Source organism: Bos indicus x Bos taurus, chromosome 5 (assembly GCF_003369695.1).
Source record: "Bos indicus x Bos taurus breed Angus x Brahman F1 hybrid chromosome 5, Bos_hybrid_MaternalHap_v2.0, whole genome shotgun sequence".
In the NCBI taxonomy this organism is placed as follows: domain Eukaryota; kingdom Metazoa; phylum Chordata; class Mammalia; order Artiodactyla; family Bovidae; genus Bos; species Bos indicus x Bos taurus.
The window spans coordinates 30,982,898-31,009,975 of NC_040080.1; the positions used below are offsets into that span (position 1 = coordinate 30,982,898).

At 37.2% G+C, this 27,078-nt stretch overlaps 1 protein-coding gene across 1 annotated transcript in view; it reads left to right on the forward strand.

Moving 5' to 3' along the window:
- The window catches only part of PDE3A (phosphodiesterase 3A), a 365,582-nt gene that overhangs the window by 290,202 nt on the left and 48,302 nt on the right, over window positions 1–27,078 (forward strand). Inside the window, exons 3-5 of the mRNA XM_027541471.1 lie at window positions 5,817–6,074; window positions 10,467–10,621; window positions 17,760–17,884. Of these exons, the coding sequence (XP_027397272.1) occupies window positions 5,817–6,074; window positions 10,467–10,621; window positions 17,760–17,884 (538 nt within the window). The remainder of the gene's footprint in view (window positions 1–5,816; window positions 6,075–10,466; window positions 10,622–17,759; window positions 17,885–27,078) is intronic.

Consider the following 27,078-nt stretch of genomic DNA (forward strand, 5'->3'; position numbering starts at 1 on the left):
TAAGTTTTTTCTGACCCCTACACATGTTCAAATCTTTGCCCTTTATCATACCAGTAGTGTAATTTCAAAGTTTTACCACAGAAGTAGTGACCATAAAAACAAATTTTCTATAATTGAATTGGTTGATACATGCCTAGCCTAGGAGTTACATTTAATGTTATTTCTAAGTGTATTTGTTGTTGTTTCCTTAACTTATCTCTAACTCCAGCTTTTCTGGGTCTTTGGTTTATGATGAGTAAAGTAACTTGGAAGCAAACTAGATTATTACCATAGCAACTAACATGGGGTAGACTTTCTGGAGATGGTGAAATAGACTGGATGGAGATGAAGGGGTAAAGGAAGATGTTGAAAGAACCGGGTGCTTTGAAAAGTGGTGAATTTACCAAAAGAACTGGTTATTTTTGGTTTGATTTATAAAACTGCACTTTACTCCACTGTTTATCAGACTGAAAATCCAGATTTTCTATTTAAAGGTGGCAATCCAAATTTGGTTGTCATTTAAATAGGGCCCAGAAAATTATACTTGCATTTTCTTAAATGTTAAATATAAATGTTTCCATTATAAGGATAGCATGCAAAGTAAAATGTTTTTTTATTGCTTGGTCACTCCTTTTAAGAAAAGATTCGTTTGATCATGTGCACCATAAAAAGACTCAACTGTGGTTTTATGCTCAGTAGGGTTATTTATTGCACTCAAAGATGATTTCAGGCTGTTAGCTTAAGACTTTCATTTAAAGTAGCTTTAATATAAACTTAACCTTTAGTGTTTATTATCACTATCTAAGATTTCACCAGTTAAATGAAAATTTTACTGAGCATTATTTGGTATACTTAGAAATTGAATTATTTTGAAAATTGAATAGGTGTGGGAATAGCCTCTGTGTGAGTCACTGCGTGATGTTTCATATTTTGTATTTTTGTTTGAAAAAACACTACCAATCAGCCAAAGCCCCGCTCCCCTGAAATTTCTTTAAATTGACTCCCTGAATGTGTCTGGGTCTGTATAGTTTGCCTTCTGTTTATTGAAATAGCAGCCCATGTATCTTTTCTGTGTTTCAGCAATTCATGTGTGGTTAGTCTTGGCGAGTTTGTGACAAATGAATGTGATGGTTGGGTTTAGATTTCATGCCTCATTGAAGCCTCTTGTTATTTGAGCCAAAAACTGATAACTTCTTATGTGTGATAAACTTTTAACTGTTATATAATTTTAAAATTATAAAACTAAAAGAAAAGTCCTGAGTTTATAACAGTAGGGGGACTTTTTCAATAGTAAAAGTGTCTGGTTTCTTAGCCAATTTCCATTCTGGATAATTTGCTTTTTATTAGCCTGAATATTGCTTTTGTTTTCACTTGAAGACATTTGCTTTCACAAAAGCAACAGTATTGTAGCATTGAATTACATAATGTACTTGTTTTCTAAATTCTTATGTAATACTGACATTTGCTTGTAAGGATGAGTTTTCAGTTCTGTTTTTATTTTAAAATTACTTTTCAATTTTTTAGGCATTTGGTTTTTTTCTGAGTATATATAAGAAATTCATCCATTACTTTTTAAAAAGTGTTTTAAAAAGACATAAAATTAGAGAATTATAAGATAGACTTGTTTTCTCACCAATAATTTATTTTAAAGTGTATTCATAATTTTCAGTGAATGTATTCTGATTTTTCTTCAGATTTGTAAGTTTTATGCATTGAGACCATTTTGAGGAAATGTGTTAAATTATTAGCCATTAGAATATAAACTGTTAATTTTATTGTCAAAACATCTTGAAATTTTATGTCCTGATTACTAAGTTTGATTTAAACTTTCAGTTTTCTAAGGTAACAGTACAGTGATTAAGTAGTAGATTAAGTTTATTAGAACAACATGGGAAGAAATGTATGTTACTGTTTAAGAAGATCATACCGGATGAGTTTCTCAGAATAATAATAAATAGAGATGTATTTGAGAATACATTTCTAAAAGGGAATGTTAAACTAATTCCGTAGCATTTCTCACAGACATTTTTGAAGTTAACCATGTAAGTAAATATGTGAAATAAACATAATCATATATCCTAAAACTATTAATGTTACACTAAAATTTTCATGTCAGTTCATGGAACATATTTAAACCTACAGAGAGAGAAAAACATGGCAAAATGATTAAATAATTACAGATATATTTAGTAACGTACAATGAAAACGTTCGGTATTTATTTCGTCCTGCTAGCTCAGCTCTGGGGCTGTGGAAATAGAGTATGTGTTTGCAGCCTGACGTTTTCATGCTCCAGCTATCTGATGCAGAGTTATTTTTGACTCAGTTATTTGGCAAGTGATTTTTGACTAATAAAAATAAAAAAATAATAGTACTTACCTTGTAGACTTGTGCTGAATAAATATCAGCTGTCACCATTATTATCCACCAGTATTACTATTGCTACTCGTATTATTCTAGTATGAAAAGGCATAGTTTCTATATGATGGCTTTCCAGAATAATTTATCCTTGCTATTGCTATAAGACAAGATACCTTCATGGATGCTGGGTATTTTCATAATTATCATATTTTTCTGATTACAAAACAAATACATGTTCACTTTTTCTGTGACATACATTTTTCCCCACAGAACAATATTTTATAAATATTTTTCCAAATAAACATTTACAGATCTACCCAAATATTTTAAAACAAGTACATGATATTTTATATTTATATTGTAACATTTTTTAACAATGTCTCTGTTGATATGCATTTATGGCCGCACTCTTTGATTGTTATCAGAACACTGCAGTGCCCTTTGTGATCTTGTCTTTGTATTTTTGTGTAAATGTAGTTTTTCTTTAGATGTCTACATTGTCTTGCTAGATTATAGAATATGTACATTTAAACTATAAATTGATAGGTTCAGCAAAAACTTCTTGCCAAAAATATTGTATTGCTTTTACTTACTGCTCATTTCCTCAACTGATTACTGATACTTGGTGCTAGTAATCTTTTATTATTTTTTATTTAATAAGTAAACATTGCTTTTATTGCATTAATTTGTATCTTAAACATTCATGAGGCAAGTAGCTTTTCTTGTATTTGATGGTTAAATTATATTTGAATTGTATATTCATTCTCTTTCTCCCAGTTTATCATTTATTGATTTATATATATATATATGTGTGTGTGTGTGTATATATATATGTATATATATAGTCCAATTGTCCACCTTGTGGGATCTTAGTTCCCCTACCAGGGATTGAACCTAGGTCTTCAGCAGTGAAACCAACAGGGAATTCTCTAATGACTTTTATTTTTTTAGAGGGCTTTTATTCACATATGTTTTATCTTCTCTGGGTAGCAGGTATTCTTTCATGGACTGTTTGTTTTTTACCTTTGCTTATAGCGTATTTTCTTATGAGAAGTTTCTGTGTTTCATCAGCTCTGTTAGGTGTTTTCTTGACAGTTTATGCCATTTATGTTACTTTTAGCAGTCTTCCTAATCCCAAAATTATAAAGTAGTCCCCCATATTTCCTTTTAATAATCTGATAATTTTATACATTTAAATTTTTCATATCTTTGGAGTTCATTTTTAAGTCTGTTGTCAGAATGATTAAAGTTTATTTTCTCCCAACTATGTAGCCTAACTTCTAATAACCTCTTGCTGAAAATCTCCAGAATTATCACTTCTATTATTTGTATCATTATCATTATTGGACACCTATAACCAGCACAATTGTAAGTGCCTTGTATATAATCTACTTTTTAAGTCCTCTTTTAATTTAATTTTTTATTTCTGGCTGCATAGAGCATCAGTTGCAGCACCTGGAATCTTCATTGCAGCAAGTAGAATCTTTCTTTGTAGTTCACGGGCTTCTCTCTAGTTGTAACACTCAGTCTCAGTGATTGCGATACCTAGGTTCAGTTGCTCGGTGGCATGTGTGATCCTAGTTACCCAACCAGGGATCAAACCCACATCCGCTGCATTAGAAGGCGGACTCTCAGGCACTGAACCACCAGGGAAGTCCCTGCCCTTTAATTCTTATTAAAATAACCTTCTGAGGCTGGTACTATACTATATCCATTTTACAGATGGAGAAGTCACAGTACAGAGAGCTCACTAATGTGCCAGAGATCATGCGATAGAAAGTGGTAGGGTCAGGAGTCAGAATTTGGAGCAAATAGCCTAGTTCCAAAACCTGCACATCCGTCACTGTTACTCAATTTAAAGTTATGTGGCTTCCTCGTGGGCTTCACTGGTAGCCCAGCTGGTAAAGAATCTGCCCACAATGCAGGATGCCTGGGTTCAATCCCTGGGGTGGGAAGATCCCCTGGAGAATGGAGCAGTGACCCACGCCAGTATTCTTGCCTTCCTTTGCCTCATTCTGCAGCACCATTCCAGTATTAACAGCCGTCTGCATACCATCCTTCAGCTTCGTCTACTTTATGAACCTTGACCCTGCCTGTGCTCTCCCTTGCTCCCACATCTTCCTGTCTACATTAGCCTGACCAGCAGGTTGTAAGAAATCCCTGTCCTCTGTGTTTTATGTTCTTCATTCCTTTAGCAAGTATAGAGTAATAACTCTGAATCTGAGAAGCAGTTTGGCAGAATATGACAGATGTGCCACAGAATTCTAGAACAGAAATTTCTATTATTCCTGACAACAAGAGGGACAGTTTGTGAATCTGAACAGCACAATGAAGTGCTTCTTATGTTTCTAATATTAATTGAATAATTACCACACACCAGGCTCAAATGTCATATGAGAATATTAATAAAATTAAAATTTTATAGTATATTAATGTTACTTTTCAGAATGAAACTTTTTATGACTGAGTAGTATACCATTATATATATATATATATATATATATATAATGCACATAAGTATATTATACATAATATGTACATAAATATATATGTGTGTGTGTGTGTGAGCTTTCCTGGTGGCTAGACAGTGAAGAATCTTCCTGCAATGTGGGAGACCAGGTTTCAACCTCTGGGTCATAGGGAAGATCCCCTGGAGAAGGGAATGGCTACCTACCCAGGTATTCTTGCCTAGAGAATTCCATGGACAGAGAAGCCTGGCATATAGTTATATATGCACATGTGTGTGTGTATCTATATAAAATTCATAAGATTATATGAAAAACCCAAACTGTTTGGCCAACCATATATATATTATATATATATATGTGTGTGTGTGTGTGTGTGTGTGTGTGTGTGTGTGTATGTATATATATGTCATATCACATTTTTTTCAATTTGTCTATTGATGGAGACTTAACTATATGAAGTAAGTGAACTTCCCTGGTGGCTCAGATGGTAAAACATCTGCCTACAATGTGGGATACCTGAGTTCAATCCCTGGGTTGGGAAGATCTTCTGGAGAAGGAAATGGCAACCCACTCCAGTATTCTTGCCTGGAAAATCCCATGGACAGAGGAGCCTGGTAGCTTACAGCCCATGGGGTCGCAAAGAGTCGGACATGACTGAGCAACTTCACTTTCTTTCACTACTATATGAAGTACATTAAAATGTTGAGACCTTCATAAGGAGTGATTGATATGAACATTTTTTTTGTTTCCTGAAGCTTTTTATTTAAAAAAAGTAATTTTTATCTTTTTGTTTCTTTAAAGTCTACAGGGTATAGCAGTAAAAAATGTGCTATTAACAAAAAAATACCAAAAAGATATGGCAAATTTGGGCAAAATTTGAAACAGAAATGTGATTTGAATGTTACTTTACTATCACCCTTTGGTCCACTTTTTCTAAAAAGCCCAGTTTCCCTTCCTGTGCCTCCAGCCTCAAGCCTTTCTCACCCAACCTCCTGTGTTTGGTGTCTTAGTCTTCAGGAACCAGCATCACTGTGGATATTGCCGTGATGGGCGAGGCTCACGGCCTCATCACTGACCTCCTGGCAGACCCTTCTCTGCCCCCCAACGTGTGCACGTCACTGAGGGCAGTGAGCAACCTCCTCAGCACGCAACTCACCATCCAGGCCATTCACAAGCCCAGGGTGAACCCCATCGTGTCCTTCAGTGAAAACTACACCTGCTCTGATTCTGAAGAAAGCTCTGAAAAAGACAAGCTGGCTATTCCCAAGGTAGGTGTTAATGACATGTTCCTGAAAGGGTGAAACTGTTTCTCCTAGACTTTTTTCTTATCACTCCAGACCCACCCAGAGATTCATATCAGTGAGCCCCACCACGCCCCCCCTCCAAGAAGTCTTACCTGATGGTAAAGAATCTGCCTGCAGTGTGGGAGACCTGGGTTCAATCCCTGGGTCAAGAAGTTCCCCTGGAGAAGGGAATGGCACCCCACTCCAGTATTCTTGCCTGGAAAATTTCGTGGACAAAGGAGCCTCGTGGGCTAAGTAAGTACATGGGGTCGCAAAGAGCTAGGCATAACTTAGCGACTAATGCTTTCACTTTCTTTCCCCTAAGAAGTGTTTGTCAATCATGGTGACCAAAGTAATAGAAAAGTAAACATGAAGACTTCCATCCTTATACCTGATAGCTTTCTGTAAACAAAAAAATTTACCTTTTTACATTAACTTTTTTTATTCATGTGTTCAGGTTTTTTCTTCTCTATATATCAGGCCTTAGTCTGTGGGATGAAAATAATAGCAGTGGGAAATAAAAGCAGGTAAAACCCCCTGCTCCCACTTTTGTAGATTCTGTTAACAATTCACTGCCTTCTAAAATGCGAGATTCCTTTCCTCTTTGATTTTTTAGTATGGTAGGCTTCACAGTACCCTCATGTCTTTCCAAACCCAACAAGTTTTTAACTTAGAAGAATTTATTTGATTTTCAGTTATTTATTTTTTATTTTATTTTATTTTTTAACTTTACAATATTGCATTGGTTTTGCCATATATCAAAATGAATCTGCCACAGGTATACATGTGTTCCCCATCCTGGACCCTCCTCCCTCCTCTCTCCCCATACCATCCCTCTGGGTCGTCCCAGTGCACCAGCCCCAAGCATCCAGTATCGTGCATCGAACCTGGACTGGTGACTCGTTTCATATATGATATTATACATGTTTCAATGCCATTCTCCCAAATCATCCCACCCTCTCCCTCTCCCACAGAGTCCAAAAGACTGTTCTATACATCAGTGTCTCTTTTGCTGTCTCATATACAGGGTTATTGTTACCATCTTTCTAAATTCCATATATATGTGGTAGTATACTGTATTGGTGTTTTTCTTTCTGGCTTACTTCACTCTGTATAATAGGCTCCAGTTTCATCCACCTCATTAGAACTGATTCAAATGTATTCTTTTTAATGGCTGAGTAATACTCCATTGTGTATATGTACCACTGCTTTCTTATCCATTCATCTGCTGATGGACATCTAGGTTGCTTCCATGTCCTGGCTATTATAAACAGTGCTGCGATGAACATTGGGGTACACGTGTCTCTTTCAATTCTGGTTTCCTCAGTGTGTATGCCCAGCAGTGGGATTTCTGGGTCATAAGGCAGTTCTATTTCCAGTTTTTTAAGGAATCTCCACACTGTTCTCCATAGTGGCTGTACTAGTTTGCATTCCCACCAACAGTGTAAGAGGATTCCCTTTCCTCCACACCCTCTCCAGCATGTATTGCTTGTAGACTTTTGGATTGCAGTCATTCTGACTGGCATGAAATGGTACCTCATAGTGGTTTTGATTTGCATTTCTCTGATAATGAGTGATGTTGAGCATCTTTTCATGTGTTTGTTAGCCATCTGTATGTCTTCTTTGGAGAAATATCTAGTTCTTTGGCCCATTTTTTGATTGGGTCATTTATTTTTCTGGAATTGAGCTGTAGGAGTTGCTTGTATATTTTTGAGATTAGTTGTTTGTCAGTTGCTTCATTTGCTATTATTTTCTCCTATTCTGAAGGCTGTCTTTTCACCTTGCTTATAGTTTCCTTTGTTGTGCAGAAGCTTTTAAGTTTAATTAGGTCCCATTTGTTTATTTTTGCTTTTATTTCCAATATTCTGGGAGGTAGGTCATAGAGGATCCTGCTGTGATTTATGTCGGAGAGTGTTTTGCCTATGTTCTCCTCTAGGAGTTTTATAGTTTCTGGTCTTACATTTAGATCTTAATCCATTTTGAGTTTATTTTTGTGTATGGTGTTAGAAAGTGTTCTAGTTTCATTCTTTTACAAGTGGTTGACCAGTTTTCCCAGTACCACTTGTTAAAGAGATTGTCTTTTCTCCGTTGTATATTCTTGCCTCCTTTGTCAAAGATAAGGCGTCCATATGTGCGTGGATTTATCTCTGGGCTTTCTGTTTTGTTCCATTGATCTATATTTCTGTCTTTGTGCCAGTACCATACTGTCTTGATGACTGTGGCTTTGTAGTAGAGCCTGAAGTCAGGCAGGTTGATTCCTCCAGTTCCATTTTTCTTTCTCAAGATTGCTTTGGCTATTCGAGGTTTTTTTGTATTTCCATACAAATTGTGAAATTATTTGTTCTAGCTCTGTGAAGAATACTGTTGGTAGCTTGATAGGGATTGCATTGAATCTATAAATTGCTTTAGGTAGTATACTCATTTTCACTATATTGATTCTTCCAATCCATGAACATGGTATATTTCTCCATCTATTGGTATCCTCTTTGATTTCTTTCACCAGTGTTTTATAGTTTTCTATATATTTTCGGTTATTTAAAGTAGAAGTTGGCCTTAGTGATTCATGTATTTTCTTCTTTTTACATATAAGATATGAGAATTTTACAAAAGTGAGCTGTAGGGAGTAGAGTTCTGCCTCCAGTTTAGACCTCAGTGTTAGTTGAAAACAAGTCATGTTAAAGACGAAAAAAAAAGGAAAAGAACCAGAATTTCAGTGGTCTCAGGTATATCCAACACAGTTCTTTATTTGGTAAATAAGCAGCTGTGCCCTGGAGCTGATGGTCAGTCAGTAACATCTGTGTTCTTGCCATTGTGGGTCTCTGGACTCAGGACTGTGTCCTTCAAGTAACTTTGTCAATTAGGTGTTTTTTAAGTTTCCTTTGAACATCTACTTCTCTGAGAAATATAGGGCTAACATGATATGAAAATAAATGGATGGCGAAAGAGAAACTGATTCCTTTGGGTCTCAAAATAGACACAGAGTCAGTGACAGATTTACAGACAAGAATCCTGATATTTACATTGCTTGACATTTTCTCTTCCTGTTGAATTCCCTCCTAGGGTATATATCTTTAAGAGATTTTGGAAACTATTTAATATCAGAGTTATTCTTGAATCCCAAGGTGCCATATACTTAATTCTCAAAGCTTTTACTGTCTTCAGGAAGAGCAGACTCTTTGTTAAACTCTGCTTGCACAATTGTTCTTCTAGGAGTCACCGGCCACAAATAAAATAATGAGCTCCTACCTCATCAGTATTGCTGTAGTTGTATTAGATTACCTTCCCTTTCATTTTTAAGGTTAAGACTCTCTTTGGAGGGTCATTGTTCATCCTGGTGAACTCAGAATCATGCCTGAGTGCTGAGGGTGTCACAAATCCCACTTAGGCTATGGTAGGAGAAGAAATGACAAAGAGGGGAATCGCAGGTCAACTAGCAGAGTCTTCTGTTAAGAGGTGTTCATCACCACAGTGCACCAGACATGCAGGGGAGCCCCCAGTTCTGGGAACTCAGGTTCTTGGAGGACTTCTACCCTCCCTCCCAAAGACCTGGTTATAGACTAAACTTGAGTTGGTCAAAGAGGGGGCCTAGTCAGCAGACTACTTTGCCTTTGAGACCAGAGAAAAAGAGTGGAGGGCAGGCTGGGGGACTTGGGCACATTCTCCTCCCTGGGAGGGGCTGGGGTGAATGGTGGTTTGCATGGTGAACCATGCCCACTTCCTGTTTGCTGTCCTTCACTTTCTTGCTGCACCTTTCTCAGTCTCTTCACACCCACTCCTGGTCTGTCCCAGTCAGCTCTTCTGTTCAGGTTTAGTGGTTTGTAGAAATTATACTTTCCTTTCAAAAAAAAAAAGATGTTCATCCTAATGACATTACCCAAATGCCTGTCTGTCTTAAGTCATATTAACCACAAGAGAGGTGGTACATCTTGTGAGTTACACTCTTACCTTTAGGTCCCATCATTTCTAAATCAAGGATTAAATCAATTAAATCAATAAACACTTTGGTATAACAACAGTTGTGCTAGTTAATAGAAATGCAGCTCATAATAAGTTATATATTAATATTTATAGGTATGTAAGCCCTGTTGGACAAATATGACAATAAAATTAGCCCAAAATGGCTCTCATTTCTCATAATCCATTTTTATATAATCATTGAAATGAAGGTCCCAAAATGTTATTTTTATAACATTAATTGATTTTGGCCAGAGTTCCTTATTGAATTTCTGAGTGCCCAAATTTTAGAGATATGATATTCAACCAATATAGTTTAATATATTCATTGCTAATTAAAAACTCATTTTCTTTCATTATATTACATAGAAGTTAGTGATAGGAAATATGCTTGGTAATAAAATCAATGTTCCTTCTTCCCAGCGCCTGAGGAGGAGTTTGCCCCCCGGTTTGCTGAGACGAGTTTCATCAACTTGGACCACCACCACTTCTGCCACAGGTCTGCCCACTTTGGAGCCTGCCCCTGTCCGGAGGGACCGTAGTGCCAGCATCAAGCTGCATGAAGCACCTTCATCCAGGTTAGGTGATGTTCCTGTTGGGTTCATGTTTCTAGGAGAAGTTCCTTATCAAAAATTAATTATAAATTACAGGGGATTACAAAACAGACATAGACTCCTAGAGTTAGAAAATGAGCTTATGGTTTCCAGGGGGGAGGGAAGGATGGAAGGAAGGGACAGTTAGGGAGTTTCAGATGGACAGGTACACACTGCTGTATTTAAGACGGATAACTCACAAGGTCCTACTACATGCACAGGAAACTCTGCTCAGTGTTGTGGCAGCCTGGATGGGAAGGGAGCATGGGGAAGAATGGATACTAGTATATGCATGGCTGAGTTCCTTTGCTGTGCACCTAAACTATCACAACATTGTTAACTGGCTATACCGCAGTACAAAATGAAAAGTTAAAAAATATATATATATAAAAGTAAAATATAGTAGCATCCAAAGTGATTGTTTACTTAATTATGAAAAATGATCATTAATAAAGATTTATAATATATGGCAAAAAAAATTACAGGGGAAGGGAGGCCCAAAAGATTATAATTGATTTGAGGCCCACTTTGAAACTGAAAAAGGTATTTGGTTTAAATCTAGAGCAGTATAGGGATTGATATCAGATAATTATGCTTAAATGTTATTGTATGGCCTTAAGTATAAATGGGGACAGTGACTTGAAGTGATGTCTGCTACTGTAAATTTGGATGGGTAAAGTTGAACCCAGAATAAAGACAGACTAGATTTTACCTGGACTGAGATCTGTGTTGGATTTTTACATCAAATGTATCCAACCTAACATTTGCAAATGATTGTTAGATTTCCCCCAGTTCACCAGACCAGCTCTGCTGGCATTATTTGAAGGGCAGAAAATCAGATCAAAGGTAGTTCATTCTGAGAGCAACTAAATATGTTCAAACAGTTTTTAACTTAAACTTTATTTAGACAGTGAACAGATTGGTGATTGTCAGAGGCAGAGGTTCAGGGTAGCCAAAATGAGTGAAGGGGATCAAAACTTGCAGTTATAAAATAATTAAGTTGTGGGAATGTACAGCATGGTGACTATAGTTAATGATACTATATTGTATATTTGAAAGTTGCTAAGAGAATAGATGTTAAAAGTCCTCATCAGAAGAAAAAAAAATGTACAAAGATGTTTGTTGAGACTCATGGACTGTCCATGGCATTCTGCAAGCCAGAATACTTGAACAGGTAGCCATTCCCTTCTCCAGGGGATCTTCCCAACCCAGTACTCCTGCATTGCAGGTGGATTCTTTACCATCTAAGCCACCAGATGGATATTAACTAGACTTATTGGGCTTCCCAGATAGCTCAGCTGGTAAAGAATTTGCCTGCAATGCAGAGATCCCAGTTCAATTCCTGAGTTGGGAAGTTCCCCTGGAGAAGGGATAGGCTAACTCACTCCAGTATTCTTGGGCTTCCCTGGTGGCTCAGATGATGAAGAATCCAACTGCAATGCAGGAAACCTGGGTTTGATCCCTGGGTTGGGAAGATCCCTGGAGGAGGAAATGGCAAGCGACTCTAGCATTCTTGCCTGGAGAATCCCCATGAACAGAGGAGCCTGGTGAGCTACAGTCCATGGGGTCACAAAGAGTCGATACAACTAAGCACACAGCACATTGTGGTGATCATTTCACAGTATATACAAATATCAAATCATCATGTTATGTGCCTAAAACAAATATAATGTTATATTTTGATTGTACATCAATAAAAATAAATAGAATACAATTTACTTAGAATATTAATTCTAATTTTACAAAGTGGTTAAAAAATCAGAATTACCAAAGCTAAAGAAAAGATAATACTAAGATCTAGAAAGAGTTTTGAAGAAAACATCATCATGAGAGAAATTCTTTCAGAGAAAGCTACTGCGTTTGTCCTTTTCTATTTGGCATAGAAATAACATACTTTATGTGAATAATAATTATGAGAACACTTACCATGTACGATTTCAGGTTTTTGAAACAATTACATCAGTTTTATTCATGATCTAATGACTGAAAAATTACCATATCTTTATTGAACTACATGATGACAATATTAGATGTGATTTTCTTTTGACCCTGGCTTTGAATATAAAGCCCCATTCTGAAATTGGCAAAGAAATGGAATTTTTAACGACTGCTAACTTTTCCTGCTTTCTTACTTAAAAACATAATTGGTTTCTTTCATGTTAAATATTATTGATGATCTAATAAACCTATAGAATCAGAAGCAAGCATGAATGATTCTTTCTTTCACATGAGTTCACATAATGTTTGTGAAACTTCAAAACATCACCATAGGAGGATGTTAATCTGTTTCATGAACATTTCCTGAAGTTCAAAATTATAGGTCACTAATAATATTTTCCCATGAAAATATTGACTGTTGACTTTTATAGCAGCAAATACTGATAAGTGGTAGGAAATTATAGTTATGTATTTGTTGCTTAAAAACATGAATTTTATGTTCTTGGTATACATCTTTAGAGAAGTTGTCTATTTTATCAGCACACCTTGCCAAGATTCCTGTCATAGTATAGTTAATGCTCCTTTATTTACTATCCATAGAATGATTCTACCAAAAATCCATTCAAGCTTTCTTAAATGTCTCCTTTCTTTCTGTTATTATTTGTTACTTCTCATCAAATTTCATTTCTCCTACTCCTCTCTTCTCTTAGTTAAATGAGATTAGAGGCTGAAACTGAAATCAACATGAGGAAGAGGCTTTCAAAAACTTTTATGAGCTTAACTCCTAAGGATTTTGTCATTCTGTTTTATGAAATAAATGCTCCTTATCAACTATTTTCAAAATAGAAAAGGAATGGCATACAATCCCACTCATTCCCTTTTTCCTAAAAGTGCTCATTGATGTCCTGCCTAGGTATGACTTTTCCCACTAACTTACTCTTCCTTAATTTCACTATCCTATTAAAAGTCCTGATATAACATCTGAGAGAGATACAACTTTTTCACCATTATAAAAAAATAATAAATTTAATAAATAATAATAATATATATTATTTTAAATATATTAAATAAATGAATAAAATAAATATAATAAAATATAATAACAAATAATAATAAATTTAATAAAAAATAATAAAATTCATTCCGAAGAGAATTTAGTCCTTTAAGGGAAAACCATATGTCAGTAAGTAGCAATGGTACCACCACTAAACACAGCTAGTTTGGGTTGACTCATCCTTGGCTGTAGGTGAAAATAGTGAAAAGATGGCCTCAGATATCTCCAGCCCTACTAATAAACCAAAGTTAAAACGTTCTTCAGTTAGACCTGTTGCTAAAACTGACTGATTTCAAAACTGACTTGAGTTTTAATCTTTGAAACTTCTTCCCTGTCAGTCCTTTTACTTCTTCCTTTCCATGTCTGTCTTTTTATTGAGGCTCTTTGAGGACTGCAGTGATCAAAAGAACAAGAGTAGGAAGTGAAAAGTAGAAACAGTTCTCAACTTATGTTCCTATAGGTACATAGCTGGATGAGTTACTCCTGGGTGGTTTTAAATCCAGCTGAGTCAAAAGACACTGGACTGAGAGTCAGACGGATCTTGACCCTACCACTCAGAGATGTGTAGCCAGAGCCTTGGTACCCACCAGAAGAAATTCTTCAGGAAAGGGGGAATGATGACACAAGTGGAGTAAAATTAAGTGGAAGGATACCAATAGGTTTTTTATTAAAAAAAAAAAAAAAAAAAGTAAGCTTGAGAGAAATTTTAAGTTTGAAATGAATCATACCCTAAGCCTTCCACATTGGCCATGGAAATGACAGCAGGCTGTAAACTCTGTAAAAAAAAAACTGTTAGGACCTGGTAAGACTTTTAGGACATAGGATGAAGTTTTTATGAGTGATAAGGTGATAAAATCCACTTTTGTAGAGGAGGGTTGAGGTCTTCCACAGCAAACACACAGATAGTTTTTGCATGCTGTGTTAGTGTGGGAAGATCAAGTAGAGGTTCCCCTAAGCTATTTTTCTCACTGGAATTCAAATTATTATATATGAATAAGATCCTAATCACAAAGGCAAAGATCAATAGACAGCTGAAAACTCACACAAAGGAATGCATTTGAAAGTATCTGTAAATTATAAAGTGTGTATGTATGTGTATATATGGACATACATACACATGTACACACATATATATTGATTTGTCATTTTATTGACAATATCTCTTAAGGAATTAATATTTAGCATATTAAGAAAGGATGTATGGCTAGGATTTTATTTATCTTAAAGTTCATTAACTTCCCACACATTAAAGATGCGCCATTATTGAACTTTATGAAATTTCTCAAAGTGAGCCTATCTTAAATGTTTTTATTAAAGAAATATAAAATAGAAGTAGACAGTTTTGAGCTAGCTTTAATAATATAGAGGGCTCCCCTGGTGGCTCAGATGGTAAAGAATCTGCCCACAGTGCAAGAGATCCGGGTTCAGTCCCTGGATCAGGAAGATCTCCTGGAAAAGGGAATGGCTACCCACTCCGGTATTCTTGCCTAGAGAATTCCATGGACAAAGGAGCCTGGCAGGCTATAATCTATGGGGTCACAGAGACTCAGACGCAACTGAGTGGCTAATGCACTTTTAATAATGTAACTCTTTAAAGTATTAAAAAATAAATTCAGTTAATATTAAGGTCTTTTTAAAAGCCTACATAGAAAAGTCACTATCTGTTTATTATACAGTATGCTGAGAAGACATGTAGGCCTCATAAACATTGCACACAGTGTCTTCACAGTAAGTCTCACACATCAATCAATCCAGCAAAAGTAGTTGACAGGGAATAGTGGTATCAGGAAATAGTTGATATAGTTATCTATCTGAGATTCAAAGTTTTCTTTGATATTATTATTTCAAAATTCCAGACATTTGTGAGTTGCCTAGAATGAGATTTCCAAGAAGGATATGAAACAAATATTATCTTGTAGGCTATCCTTAATTGTATTTGATAATTGCTGGAACTCATTCCACTTTTCAAATGCTATTTAAAGTAAAGAGAAAAGATGAAATTTTAAAATATCTGGCTCAACAGTTGAAGAAAAATCTCTCTGAAAAGGATAAAGGAGATGAAATGAGGTAATTAGTAGCAGAATGTCACATAAGACTGAACACAGGTAACAGATCTTTCCCATCAGTAAATTTGCTAATAATCGAAGAACAGAGGCAGTAGCCAAGCAAATGCTCAGCATCTTCCTCTTTGAGAGGTCTCAAACTGGTAGTGCAGCATACCCTAAAAGTCCTGTTATTTCACCTTAGCACATGTTCTAGTTTGGACTTAATATACAGAATTGTAAGCAATACACACATCATGATGCTTTCACAAAGAATGCCATTTTGGTTATAGCTCAGTTCAGTAGCTTAGTTCAGTAGCTTAGTTGTGTCCGACTCTTTGTGACCCCAGGGACTGCAACACACCAGGCTTCCCTGTCCATGAGCATGCTCAAACTCATGTCCATTGAGTCGGTGATGCCATCCAACCATCTCATACTCTGTCATCCCCTTCTCCTTCTGCCCTCAATCTTTCCCAGCATCAGGGTCTTTTCCAGTGAGTCAGTTCTTTGCATCAGGTGGCCAAAGTATTGGAGCTTCAGCTTCAGCATCAGTCCTTCCAACTAATATTCAGGACTGATTTCCTTTAGGATGGACTGGTAGGGTCTCCTTGCAGTCCAAGGGACTCTAAAGCGTCTTCTCCAGCACCACAGTTCAAAAGCATCAATTCTTTGGTGCTCAGCTTTCTTTATGGTCCAACTCTCACATCCATACATGACTACTGGAAAAACCATAACTTTATTTTGACTATTTTGATCATAGAACACCTCCAAATTATACCTCATTAACTATATATCTTATATGACAATCTCTACTCATTAATGACCCCATAATTCCATCCATTTCAGCTTTATTTACAATAAGCCACTCAAAGAGACCAGGTACATCCTGCTTACACTGCCAGTCTAAGATTGGCCAAGGATCAGATTGTCCAGTTACTATCACGCAAGTTATAGATTTTATGCATTACCAAATTTACTAATGCTCAAAAACACACCGATGTTAGCAAAATACAAACCAAAACATAAAGCAGACACTTTTACTCCCATCCAAGTACTAACCAGGCCCTACCCTGCTTAGCTTCTGAGATCAGACAAGATCCGACATGTTCAGGGTGGTATGGCTGTAGACTACGCATTTTTCCTTTGGAGCAAACCAAGACAGTCTATATGGCTTCCCGAAATATTTTTTTCTCTGAAATTACAATAGATTCTGTTTCAGATTCAGAATGTAAGGTTTTGAGCAGTGCCTACAGATAAATTTCGGTCTGAAACAGCTCTAAAATGTATATCCATTAGTTACATGGATTTTTTGTAGTGTTCTTCATCCCAACCTTCCAGTTTGATTTATGATTTATTTAAATTGATTACAGGTTTATTTACAATAATACCTAGACAGAGCAAGGATATCCTGCTAAAAACATTCCCTCGAGTGAAGATTCACTGCCATTACCTTTCTCCTAGGAAATAGCATCAGTGCTACCTTTAGTAGCAGGCCCATTAGTATCTACAAGGGAATTTGTCTCATCGTTCCATTCTTTACAGGGTATCACCAGAAAAAGAAATGGTTGGTTAAAGACCTGTCATTAACCTTTTCCTTCAAGATACTGCAAGAATATTGTCTTTGAATGATAAGTACTTGCATTTCTTAATTTAGTTACACCAAGAATAATAAATTAAAAAGAGTATATAAGAAAGCATCATGTCATTCATACCTAATGTAAGTTCACCTGCATCTTAAAGTTAGTTTGCCATGTTTTTAGAAAATCTTTGAGGAATATGATTATGGAAATAGAATGAGAAGGTGTTGGATACCGAGTAATTGAATGAACAGTAAAGCTCTCTTTTTGTCTTGGTTAACCCAGTATCCTTGAAGAGTGTGTCCTGTGACCCTGTAGCACAGACTGAATTCAGATAACCTAGTTTGTCACTAGGTTAGTGACTAGGTTTGGAAGTCAAGTGGTTCTGTCACTGAACCTGGACCATGACTCAGATTGAAACTATTATGAAAATGGTGGTTGGGTTCTGGTAAGGTCTGCCCCAGTAATCAAAGGATAGTTTCTTCATTTTTCTTTATACCTTGTCTTTACAGTGCTATTAATCCAGATTCTTGGAAAAACCCAGTGATGATGACTCTCACCAAAAGCAGATCCTTCACTTCATCCTACGCTGTTTCTGCCTCTAACCATGTAAAGGCTAAAAAGCAAAATCGACCAGGTAAAGAACTTACTGAGGAGAGAGCTAACACTCACTCACTGAGTGTGCCATCATGGAATGAACTAAGCTTTAAGTGTTGCAACACTCAGATGTGTTTGGTTTGACTCTTCTAAAAACAAAAAAGCTTCATTAACCAATTAGTTACTGAAATTTCCAGTTTATAGGATGATGCAGATTCTTTTAAGATAGCTGCACCAAATATCCCATCTTGAATTTACTGGATGAATATTAAATCAGTGTAACTATGAGTAGGCAAGCTTTATCTTATTAATATAAAAGATAATGAAGTACTTATGAAATTTCAATTTTATTTTTAGTTTGTTAAAAAAATATTTTCCAGAAGTATGATATTTATAAGTTCTAGGAAATGCTTCATTTACTATACATACTATAATTTTTCAAAGAAATTCTTGCTCCATGTCACTTACCTGCACACACCCCCAATATAAAAATACAAAAGGAAGAGGTATGTAAATTCAGAGAAAATACAATCCAAGACCTTTGACAGCCCTTTGAAAAACCTCAAAAATCAGCAACCAAAAAACCCAGGAGTAACATGGGTGATAGGTTTTCCTTCTCTTTTAAACCAGGTACAGAACGAAACTTAATGTGATTTCTCCTGTCTAGGATCTGCATGGGGCTTTTCAGGTTGGTGTCAATGTACCCTCTGTGCTTCGAAGTATCAGTTTTTTCTTTCCCTCAAGCGTCACTTAATAAATATGTATGGAGTGTTCACTATCCAGAGATACTATCTGACACTGAAATAGTTTGAAGAATGCGGCAGTGATGAAACCGGACCCTATTTCTCCTTTCACAGAATTCTCACTTACATTCAAGTGGAGCGTATAAACAGATATAAAGTATAAGCTATTAGTATATATATAGTGTTCTAAAGGCTATGATAAGAAAGTGAGGGAAAACTTTCAAAGAATTAAAGAGATATAAAACCCAGTGTGTGGATGGAAAGCTTCAACAATTTAAGATTCTAAATGATGACTGGCAAAGCTAACAAGCAGAAAGGGAGAGCAGTGAATGCAGAGAGGGAGATAAAAGCAGGTCTGTGGACAGAGGCCAGATGGAAGCCAGGAGCTTTGGCAAGGAGTTTAGGTATCAATGAAGTTTCAGGTAGGAATGTATCTGTAGAATAATTGGGGGAAGATGACCTTATTTAATCAGAATCTGTGATAATTTAAAACTGAAATAGTTTGTCAGATTCTATCTCCAAATTGGCCTCATCCTTAAATCCCAATTGAGAGTCTGGGGTATTTCCTCTGACCTTTCCTTCCTGGAGGGTTCCTTGTTGGTTCAGTGGTAGAGAATATGCCTGCCAATGCAGGAGACACAGGTTCTATCCCTGGGTTGGGAAGATCCTCTGGAGAAGGAAGTGGCATCCCACTCCAGTATTCTTCCTTGAGAAATCCCATGGGTAAAGGAGCCTAGTGGGCTATAGTCCATGGGGTCGCAGAAGAGTCAGACATGACTTAGTGACTAAACAACAATAGCAATTCCTTCTTGGAATGTTCTCATTCCAAGTTTTCATCTCTCAGCATTGTAGAAAGCCTTGCTGAGATTTTTCAGTAGCTCCCTGCTTAGCTTCTTAATCTCCTGCCTTTATCGCAGCTCAGGAATTCACCAAATAGCTCAAGGGGAAAGCTGCCCTCTTCCCACTGGGCTGTTAGACATTCAAGTCCTGGCTGCCATGGCAGCCCCAAACTCCAGTATTTGTGTCATCAGCCTTATGACGTTACTAAAAGCTCTGTTGGCTTGCCTTCCTAATAGCTGCATCCATCTGCCTGGATTCTTAGCCTTTTGTTCCATGCCAGTGGTCAATAAATAATGCTCTGGATGGAAGAACATTTTGCAGGATTTTGGCTCACCCTTCTGAGGGTCTCTTCTATTTGGAAACCTATCTCTCCAAGTTGGTTGCCTTGCTATGATAGCTTTTTTATTTTAACTCAGCTTTTCTATTCGTTCTCAAAGAACAAATAGATGGATTTACTGCAAATTATTGCATTATAGCCAGAAGCAGAAGTCCTGAAATGGTAGTGTTTCTATGAGGGTTAGAGAACCAGTACTCACATTCCACTAATATTTCAAGAGGCTACCTTGGAATATAAGCTTAATTTTAAACAGCACAACTTAAGGAAGGACTTCTGTTGTTTCTTCCATCTAGAAGAGAAAATTTAGTACTTTCTTTCCCCTTTGATCACCTAGTTTATACTGGTAACTGTTGAAACTATTCTTCCTGGGTAGCTCAGCTGTGAAACAATCTGCCTGCAATGCAGGAAACCTGGGTTCAATCCCTGGGTTGGGAAGATCCCCTGGAGAAAGGCATGGCAACCCACTCCAGTATTCTTGCCTGGAGGATTCCATAGACAGGGGAGCCTGGAAGGCTACAGTCCATGGATTGCTAAGTGTTGGACATGACTGAGTGACAAAAACTTTGGCTTAAATCTCTACTGGTGAGCATATGAAGACAATTCCTCCAGAAAATACCATTTTAGTGGCATGAAATTACTGAAAGAAATCCCTAAAGGCAATCTGGTTTTCCAGAAATTAATCTGGTCCTCTCTGCTCTTTAGAAAAATTTATTATTCTTTTGAATCTTACAAGTCATTCATGACCTGAGGATTAGAATTTATTGTTCATGAGGGTCAGAAACAGGTCTGTGTGGGAAAATATTTAAATAGAGATTGCACTGAGGGCAAATTCAGATGAGCTCAGAAATGCAGAGGCTCATTTGGGACCCCAGCAAGGTGGAAGAACTGAATCTGAGCGTTCCATATTAAACCTGAGACTTTTAAAGGGGCACTTAAGTGTATTATAAAGCAGACATTATTTTGCTGACAAAGGTTCATATAGTCAAAGCTATGGTTTTTCCAGTAGTCGTGTATGAATGTGAAAGTTGGAACATAAAGAAGGTTGAGCACAGAAGAATTCTTGCTTTCAATCTGCAGTATTGGATAAGACTGTTGAGAGTCCCTTGGACATCAAGGAGATCAATCCAGTCAATCCTAAAGGAAATAAACCCTGAATGTTCATTGGAAGGACTGATGTTGAAGCTGAAACTCCAATACTTTGGCCACCTGATACAAAGAGCTGACTCATTGGAAAAGACCCTGATGATACAAAAAATTGATGGCAGGAGGCTAAGGGGACAACAGAGGATGAGATGGTTGGATGGCATCACTGACTCAGTGAACATGAGCTTGAGCAAGGAAAGCCTGGCATGCTGCAGTCTATGGGGTCACAAAGAGTCAGACAGGATTGAGTGAGTGAACAAGTGACCCTAGTTCAGAGGATGCCTTCAGTTCAGTTCAGTCACTCAGTCATGTCTGACTCTGCAATCCTATGGACTGCAGCACACCAGGCCTCCCTGTTCATCTCCAACTTCCAAAATTTACTCAAACTCGTGTCCATTGAGTTGGTGATGCCATCCAGCCATCTCATCCTCTGTCATCCTCTCCACCTCCCATCTTCAATCTTTCCCAGCATCAGGGTCTTTTCAAATGAGTCAGTTCTTCACATCAGGTGGCCAAAGTATTGGAGTTTCAGCTTCAGCATCAGTCCTTCCAATGAATATTCAGAACTGGTTTCCTTTAGGATGGACTGGTCTCCATGTGGTCCAGGGGACTCTCAAGAGTCTTCTCCAACACCACAGTTCAAAAGCATCAATTCTTCAGCACTCACTTTTCTTTATAGTCCAGCTCTCACATCCATATATGACTACTGGAAAAACCATAGCCTTGACTAGATGGACCTTTGTTGGCAAAGTAATGTCTCTGCTTTTTAATATGCTGTCTAGGTTGGTCATAACTTTTCTTCCAAGGAGCAAGAGTCTTTTAATTTCATGGCTGCAGTCACCATCTGCAGTGATTTTGGAGCCCAAGAAAATAAAGTCTGTCACTATTTCTACTGTTTCCCCATATTTGCAATGAAGTGATGGGACCAGATGCCATGATCTTCGTTTTCTGAATGTTGAGTTTTAAGCCAACTTTTTCACTCTCCTCTTTCACTTTCATCAAGAGGCTCTTTAGTTCTTCGCTTTCTGCCGTAGGGGTGGTGTCATCTGCATATCTGAGGTTATTGATATTTCTCCTGGCAATCTTGATTCCAGCTTGTGCTTCATCCATCCCAGTATTTCTCATGATGTACTCTGCATATAAGTTAAATAAGCAGGGTGAAATGTACAGCCTTGACATACTCCTTTTCCTATTTGGAACCAGTCTGTTGTCCCATGTCCAGTTCTAACTGTTGCTTCCTGACCTGCATATAGATTTCTTAAGAGGCAGGTCAGGAAGGACCCCTTGGCTCCCTACAAAATATGTTTAGGTAATTTTTGGAGGAAAGCATCACCAGTTAACAGCCATGCAGCTTCAACATATAAAATTCAAACCAGCTTGAACTTACAAACCAGATCATTGTAAACATGCAAGGAAATAACACAGGTTAGAAAAACCAGGAAAACAACTGTACAGATCTCTAAAGGTGTTGAGTGGGATGTACCTAGTGGTCCAGTGGCTAAGATTCCATGCTCCCAATGCAGGGGGGCCAAGTTTGGTCCCTGGTCAGGGAACCAGATCCCACATGCTGCAACTGAGACTCTGTGCAGCCAAATAATTTAAAATACATATTAAGTTATTTAAATGACAAAAAAAATACTCAGTTGTTTGAAGAAAAACATGAGGGCATAAAAGATAGAAATGAGAGAAGACATAATTGCAGGGCAGCTAAATGACTTTTGGAAATATAATCAGGGAAATATGACAAGTTAAATGTCATAAAAGACTACTAAAATTTTGGAGAATTAGTAAACTGGAAGGCAGAGAATGTGAAGAAAGTATACGGAATGAAGCTCAGATGAGAAGTTGGAAAATGTAATAGATTCTGAGAGCCTTAGGAGGAGTCATCAGGAAGTCTAATATACATAATCATAGTTTTAGTAGAGGATAGGAAACATAAACTATTTGAGGAGGAAAGGACAAAGAACAAACAATTTAAACATAGACACAGAATAGTGAAATCACAGAATGCCAGAGATGAAAAAAATCTTGAAGTTAGCCAGAGATATGTCCCTTCAGTCAGTCTGAGAGCAAAATTGTTGTAAATAAATGGAGTCAGAAGACAGAAAAATGTTTTCTTCAAAGTTTTGAGAGAATATGATAGTCAACCTAAAATTGTACACCAGGCAAATCTGTTTCGAAAGAGTAGAAATAAATTGAAGACATATTCAGGCAAGTCACAACTTTACCACCTACCAGATCTTAACTAAAGAAGTTTATATTTTAGAAAGAAAAGGAGCAGAGGAAAATTTGTAAGGTATAATAGAAATGATGAACAGATAAATTAGAAAACCATGATTACATTCAAACAAATATGATATGCATAAATAATAGTATTGAGTTGGCCAAAATGTTCATTTGGGTTTTTCCATAAGATGTTACAGAAACACCCAAACTTTTTGGCCAACCCAATATTTTCAGATTGTAGGTATTTTTTAAAAGATTTTTAAGGAAAATAATTAAAATGTGAGACAATAATGACAAGTAACCCAAGGGATGAAGGATGAATTGAAATGTTCTGCACTCTTGTATTGCTCAGAAAACAGACTCAGATGAGGAAACTGAGGCAGAAATGTTGAGTAACTTGCCCAAGGCCACACAATTAATCCAGAATTCTTTCTTTTGTCCTAAAGACTTATTAGAAAAAAAATGGGGATGACAAATTGAGATAACTTAAAATTAGGATTTTTTTTGGTCTTGTCCCTAGCCGAGGACAAGATAATGAAAGGATTTGGTTTTCTGTCTCTCAATTTCTTCACTAGGTCATGAAATTAAAATTCTTAAGATAACATTCTTTATCAACATGATAAAGTCAAGAAGATAGAAATTAATGGTTAGTGTATTCCCTAGAAATAATAGAGCAAATGATGAGACAGACTTGAGGAACAACCTCAGATTCTGTGCCCTGCTCCTGACTTCATATGCCTGTGCTTAAGAAGGGCAACATGTGAAAGGAAAAGAGGCTCCACAGAGGATACCACAAAGGCAGATGGTAGAGATGAGAGTTGGGCTTCTCAGGTGGCCCAGTGTTAAACAATCCACCTACCAATGCAGGAGATGCAAGAGATGTGGATTCAATCCCTTGGTTGGGAAGATCCCCTGGAGAAGGGAATGGGAACCCACTCCAGTATTCTTGCCTGGAAGATAACATGGAGAGAGGAGCCTAGTGGGCTACAGTCCATGGGGTCACAAAGAGTCGGACACTACTGAATCACACACACACACACACACACACACACACACAAGGGTCACAGTAATGGCAAGAGCCTCCCACATTCTTGCCTTAAAGTACATAAAACATCTCTGTCATTGATTGGTTTGGGAAGGATTTTGCATTGTGCCATCTTTAGACTGCTCTCACAGCAGAGCTAAATGTTTATAAAGTAACCTATATCCTATGTATGCTGAATTGTTTAAATCCCTGAAAGCCTGCCAAAAGGAAGAAAACTTTCCAAGAGTCAAGAGAGCTGAAACTCAAGTACAGTTCTACCTGATCAGATGGGCACTTCTGTTTGGGAACTCATCTCCCTGCATGGATGGCTGGTTGGGGTTGATTTGCCAAATGCCCCAGGTTTCAAGAAAATGTGGAAAGAGGCAGAGAAAAGCCCCTTTATGTGGCCAAGAGAGTAAGGAAATGGAATTAAATAAAGTGTGAGGAGGAAAGTAAGAAGCAGTAGGCAGAAGAGATAGGGGGATGCAAGCGTAAACTTAGAGTACAGAAACACTGGAAGATAAACGACCTGTTTTGAGATGGGACTAATGAAATCTGTTCTTTGCGCAAATCAAGTAAACAGTGAGTCCTCTGGCTCCATCCATCAGTATTCATTTAAACAGTTGAAGCACAACCAATTATTATGCAGTTACTAATATAAAATAAATGGATGAAATCACATATGAGTCCTTTGATTAAAGCCTGAAAACAGGAGATATAAATATAATTTATATTTCTGTGTTGCTTTTCTGAGTCACTGAATATGTAAAAATGCCTTTCTGTCATTCTACTTTTGAAATCTCTCTAATTCATGCTTATCAGAGCTGCGGTGAGTCGTTCCCTTTCCAGATTCTTATAAATTTTATGATTCTGATAATCCTATTGCAATGATTACAGATATCTCTACACCTGAAAGTTAGACTGAGTTTTGCCTATAGAAAATTTGAAATGAGAGACAACTTGAATTATGGCATTGTGATTTTTTTTTCCTTTTTGCATCTGTGTAATTTTACTTTTTGTTTTGGAAAAATATTGGGGCTGTTTTCCTGTGGGTGTGGAGAAGAGGCATGTATTTATCAGACAGGCTGGTCCCTTTTTTGTTCAATGAAAATTAAACAGAATTTTAAAGCACAAACAGATGGATTCACTTAAATCATTTCCCTCCAGTATTGTTTATCATCTCCTTTTGATTGCCCAAAGTTCCTTGTGTCTTGACCCACATTTTCTCATGTTCTCAGGAGCAAGGAATTAAAGACTCAATTACTCAAAGGAGTTGGTACTTTAGAACTTTTTAAAGTTATGTTTTTAATTTTTAAATTTTTAATTTTAAGTATTTCAGAGTAGAGTGGTCTGAATCATCCAAAGAATTGTATTTCATGAGCTGGGTCTTTTTCCTGGAGTCTCTTAAAATTATTCAAGAAAAATGAAGATAAATATGTTTGAGAGCATGCACATTTATCTCAGTCCCTTCATGTGTATGTGTGTGTGTGTATTTGTGTAACATAAGATTGGGTGAGACTTCAGGGGTTATCAGTTCTATCCCTCTAACTTTAGACATGATTACACTTTAAATAATCTTATAAAATAATTTGTTTTTGATGACATATAATAATATCCTTTTCCTGTGAAATAATTTTATTTGCAGTCTCTCCTTCTAAGAAAGAGTAGTCTTCCCTCATAGCTCAGTTGGTAAAGAATCCACCTGCAATGCAGGAGATCCTGGTTCGATTCCTGGGTTGGGAAGATCCCCTGGAGAAGGGACAGGCTACCCACTCCAGTATTCTTGGGCTTCCCGTGTGGCTCAGTTGGTAAAGAACCTGCCTGCAATGCGGGAGACCTGGGTTCAATCCCTGGGTTGGGAAGATCTCCTGGAGAAGGGAAAGGCTACCCACTCCAGTATCCTGGCCTGGAGAATTCCATGGACTGTATAGTTCATGGGATCACAAAGAGTCAGACATGACTGAGCGACTTTCACTTCTTTTATTTGATTATTCTCTACATTTGTCATCTCTCCTATTTGAAGACTAATATATGTAAATATATGGCCATTTCCTACAGCATTCCTAACCATTTCTGCTTTTAAAATTTTAAGTAGACTATGATAACACACACTGTGAGAAATAGTTTGGCTTGAGGAAAAAGAAATTTATATGTTTATGCCTTTATCTTCTCACCTGTAGAATAAAATGTTCTTGCTTTTCAGGGGGTTGCCAAGACCCCTGCTTGTTCACATCGTTCAAAATATGTAACCTCACACCCTTGCAGAAGCAAAGTGTTTTTCCTCTGTTACAAGGTTCATTTTAAATTTCATTCCAGGCAGTAAGTCTGGAGTCTTTAGTTCTGCTTATTTGTTTTAAATTTTGTTAATCCCTAAGTTCCAAGAACTCTAATCATTGAGTGGATTTTTAAATTTTTAAGAGCGAATTGCATGTCTCTAAGTGAATCAGCTGGCAGCTATTAAAAATCAACAGTGAAGAAAATCACTCCTCTCATAAATTGCCTTCAGAAAATATATGTGTGCAGACAGAAATGGATCATGTTCCCACAGGCTTTCAACTACTTTTAAAAAGTGCTAGGAAACTATCCCCAAACTCACAATTAGTTATCAGAATAATTAAGAAATGGCCTAAAGCAGTGCCTGTCAGGAGCCTCTTTGGTGTGCCTGTGTGCTCAGTTGTTCATTCACATCCTGCTCTATGGACTGTATGGATCATTTGTAACCCCATGGATTGTAGGCACCAGGCTCCTCTGTCCATAGGACTTTTCAGGCAAGAATGCTGTAGTGGGTTGCCATGCCCTCCTCCAGGGAATCTTTCTGACCCAGGGATCGAATTCGCATCTCTTATGTCTCTGGCATTGGCAGGCAGGTTCTTTACCACTAGCACCACCCAACTGGGACTTTCCTGGTGATCCAGTGGTTA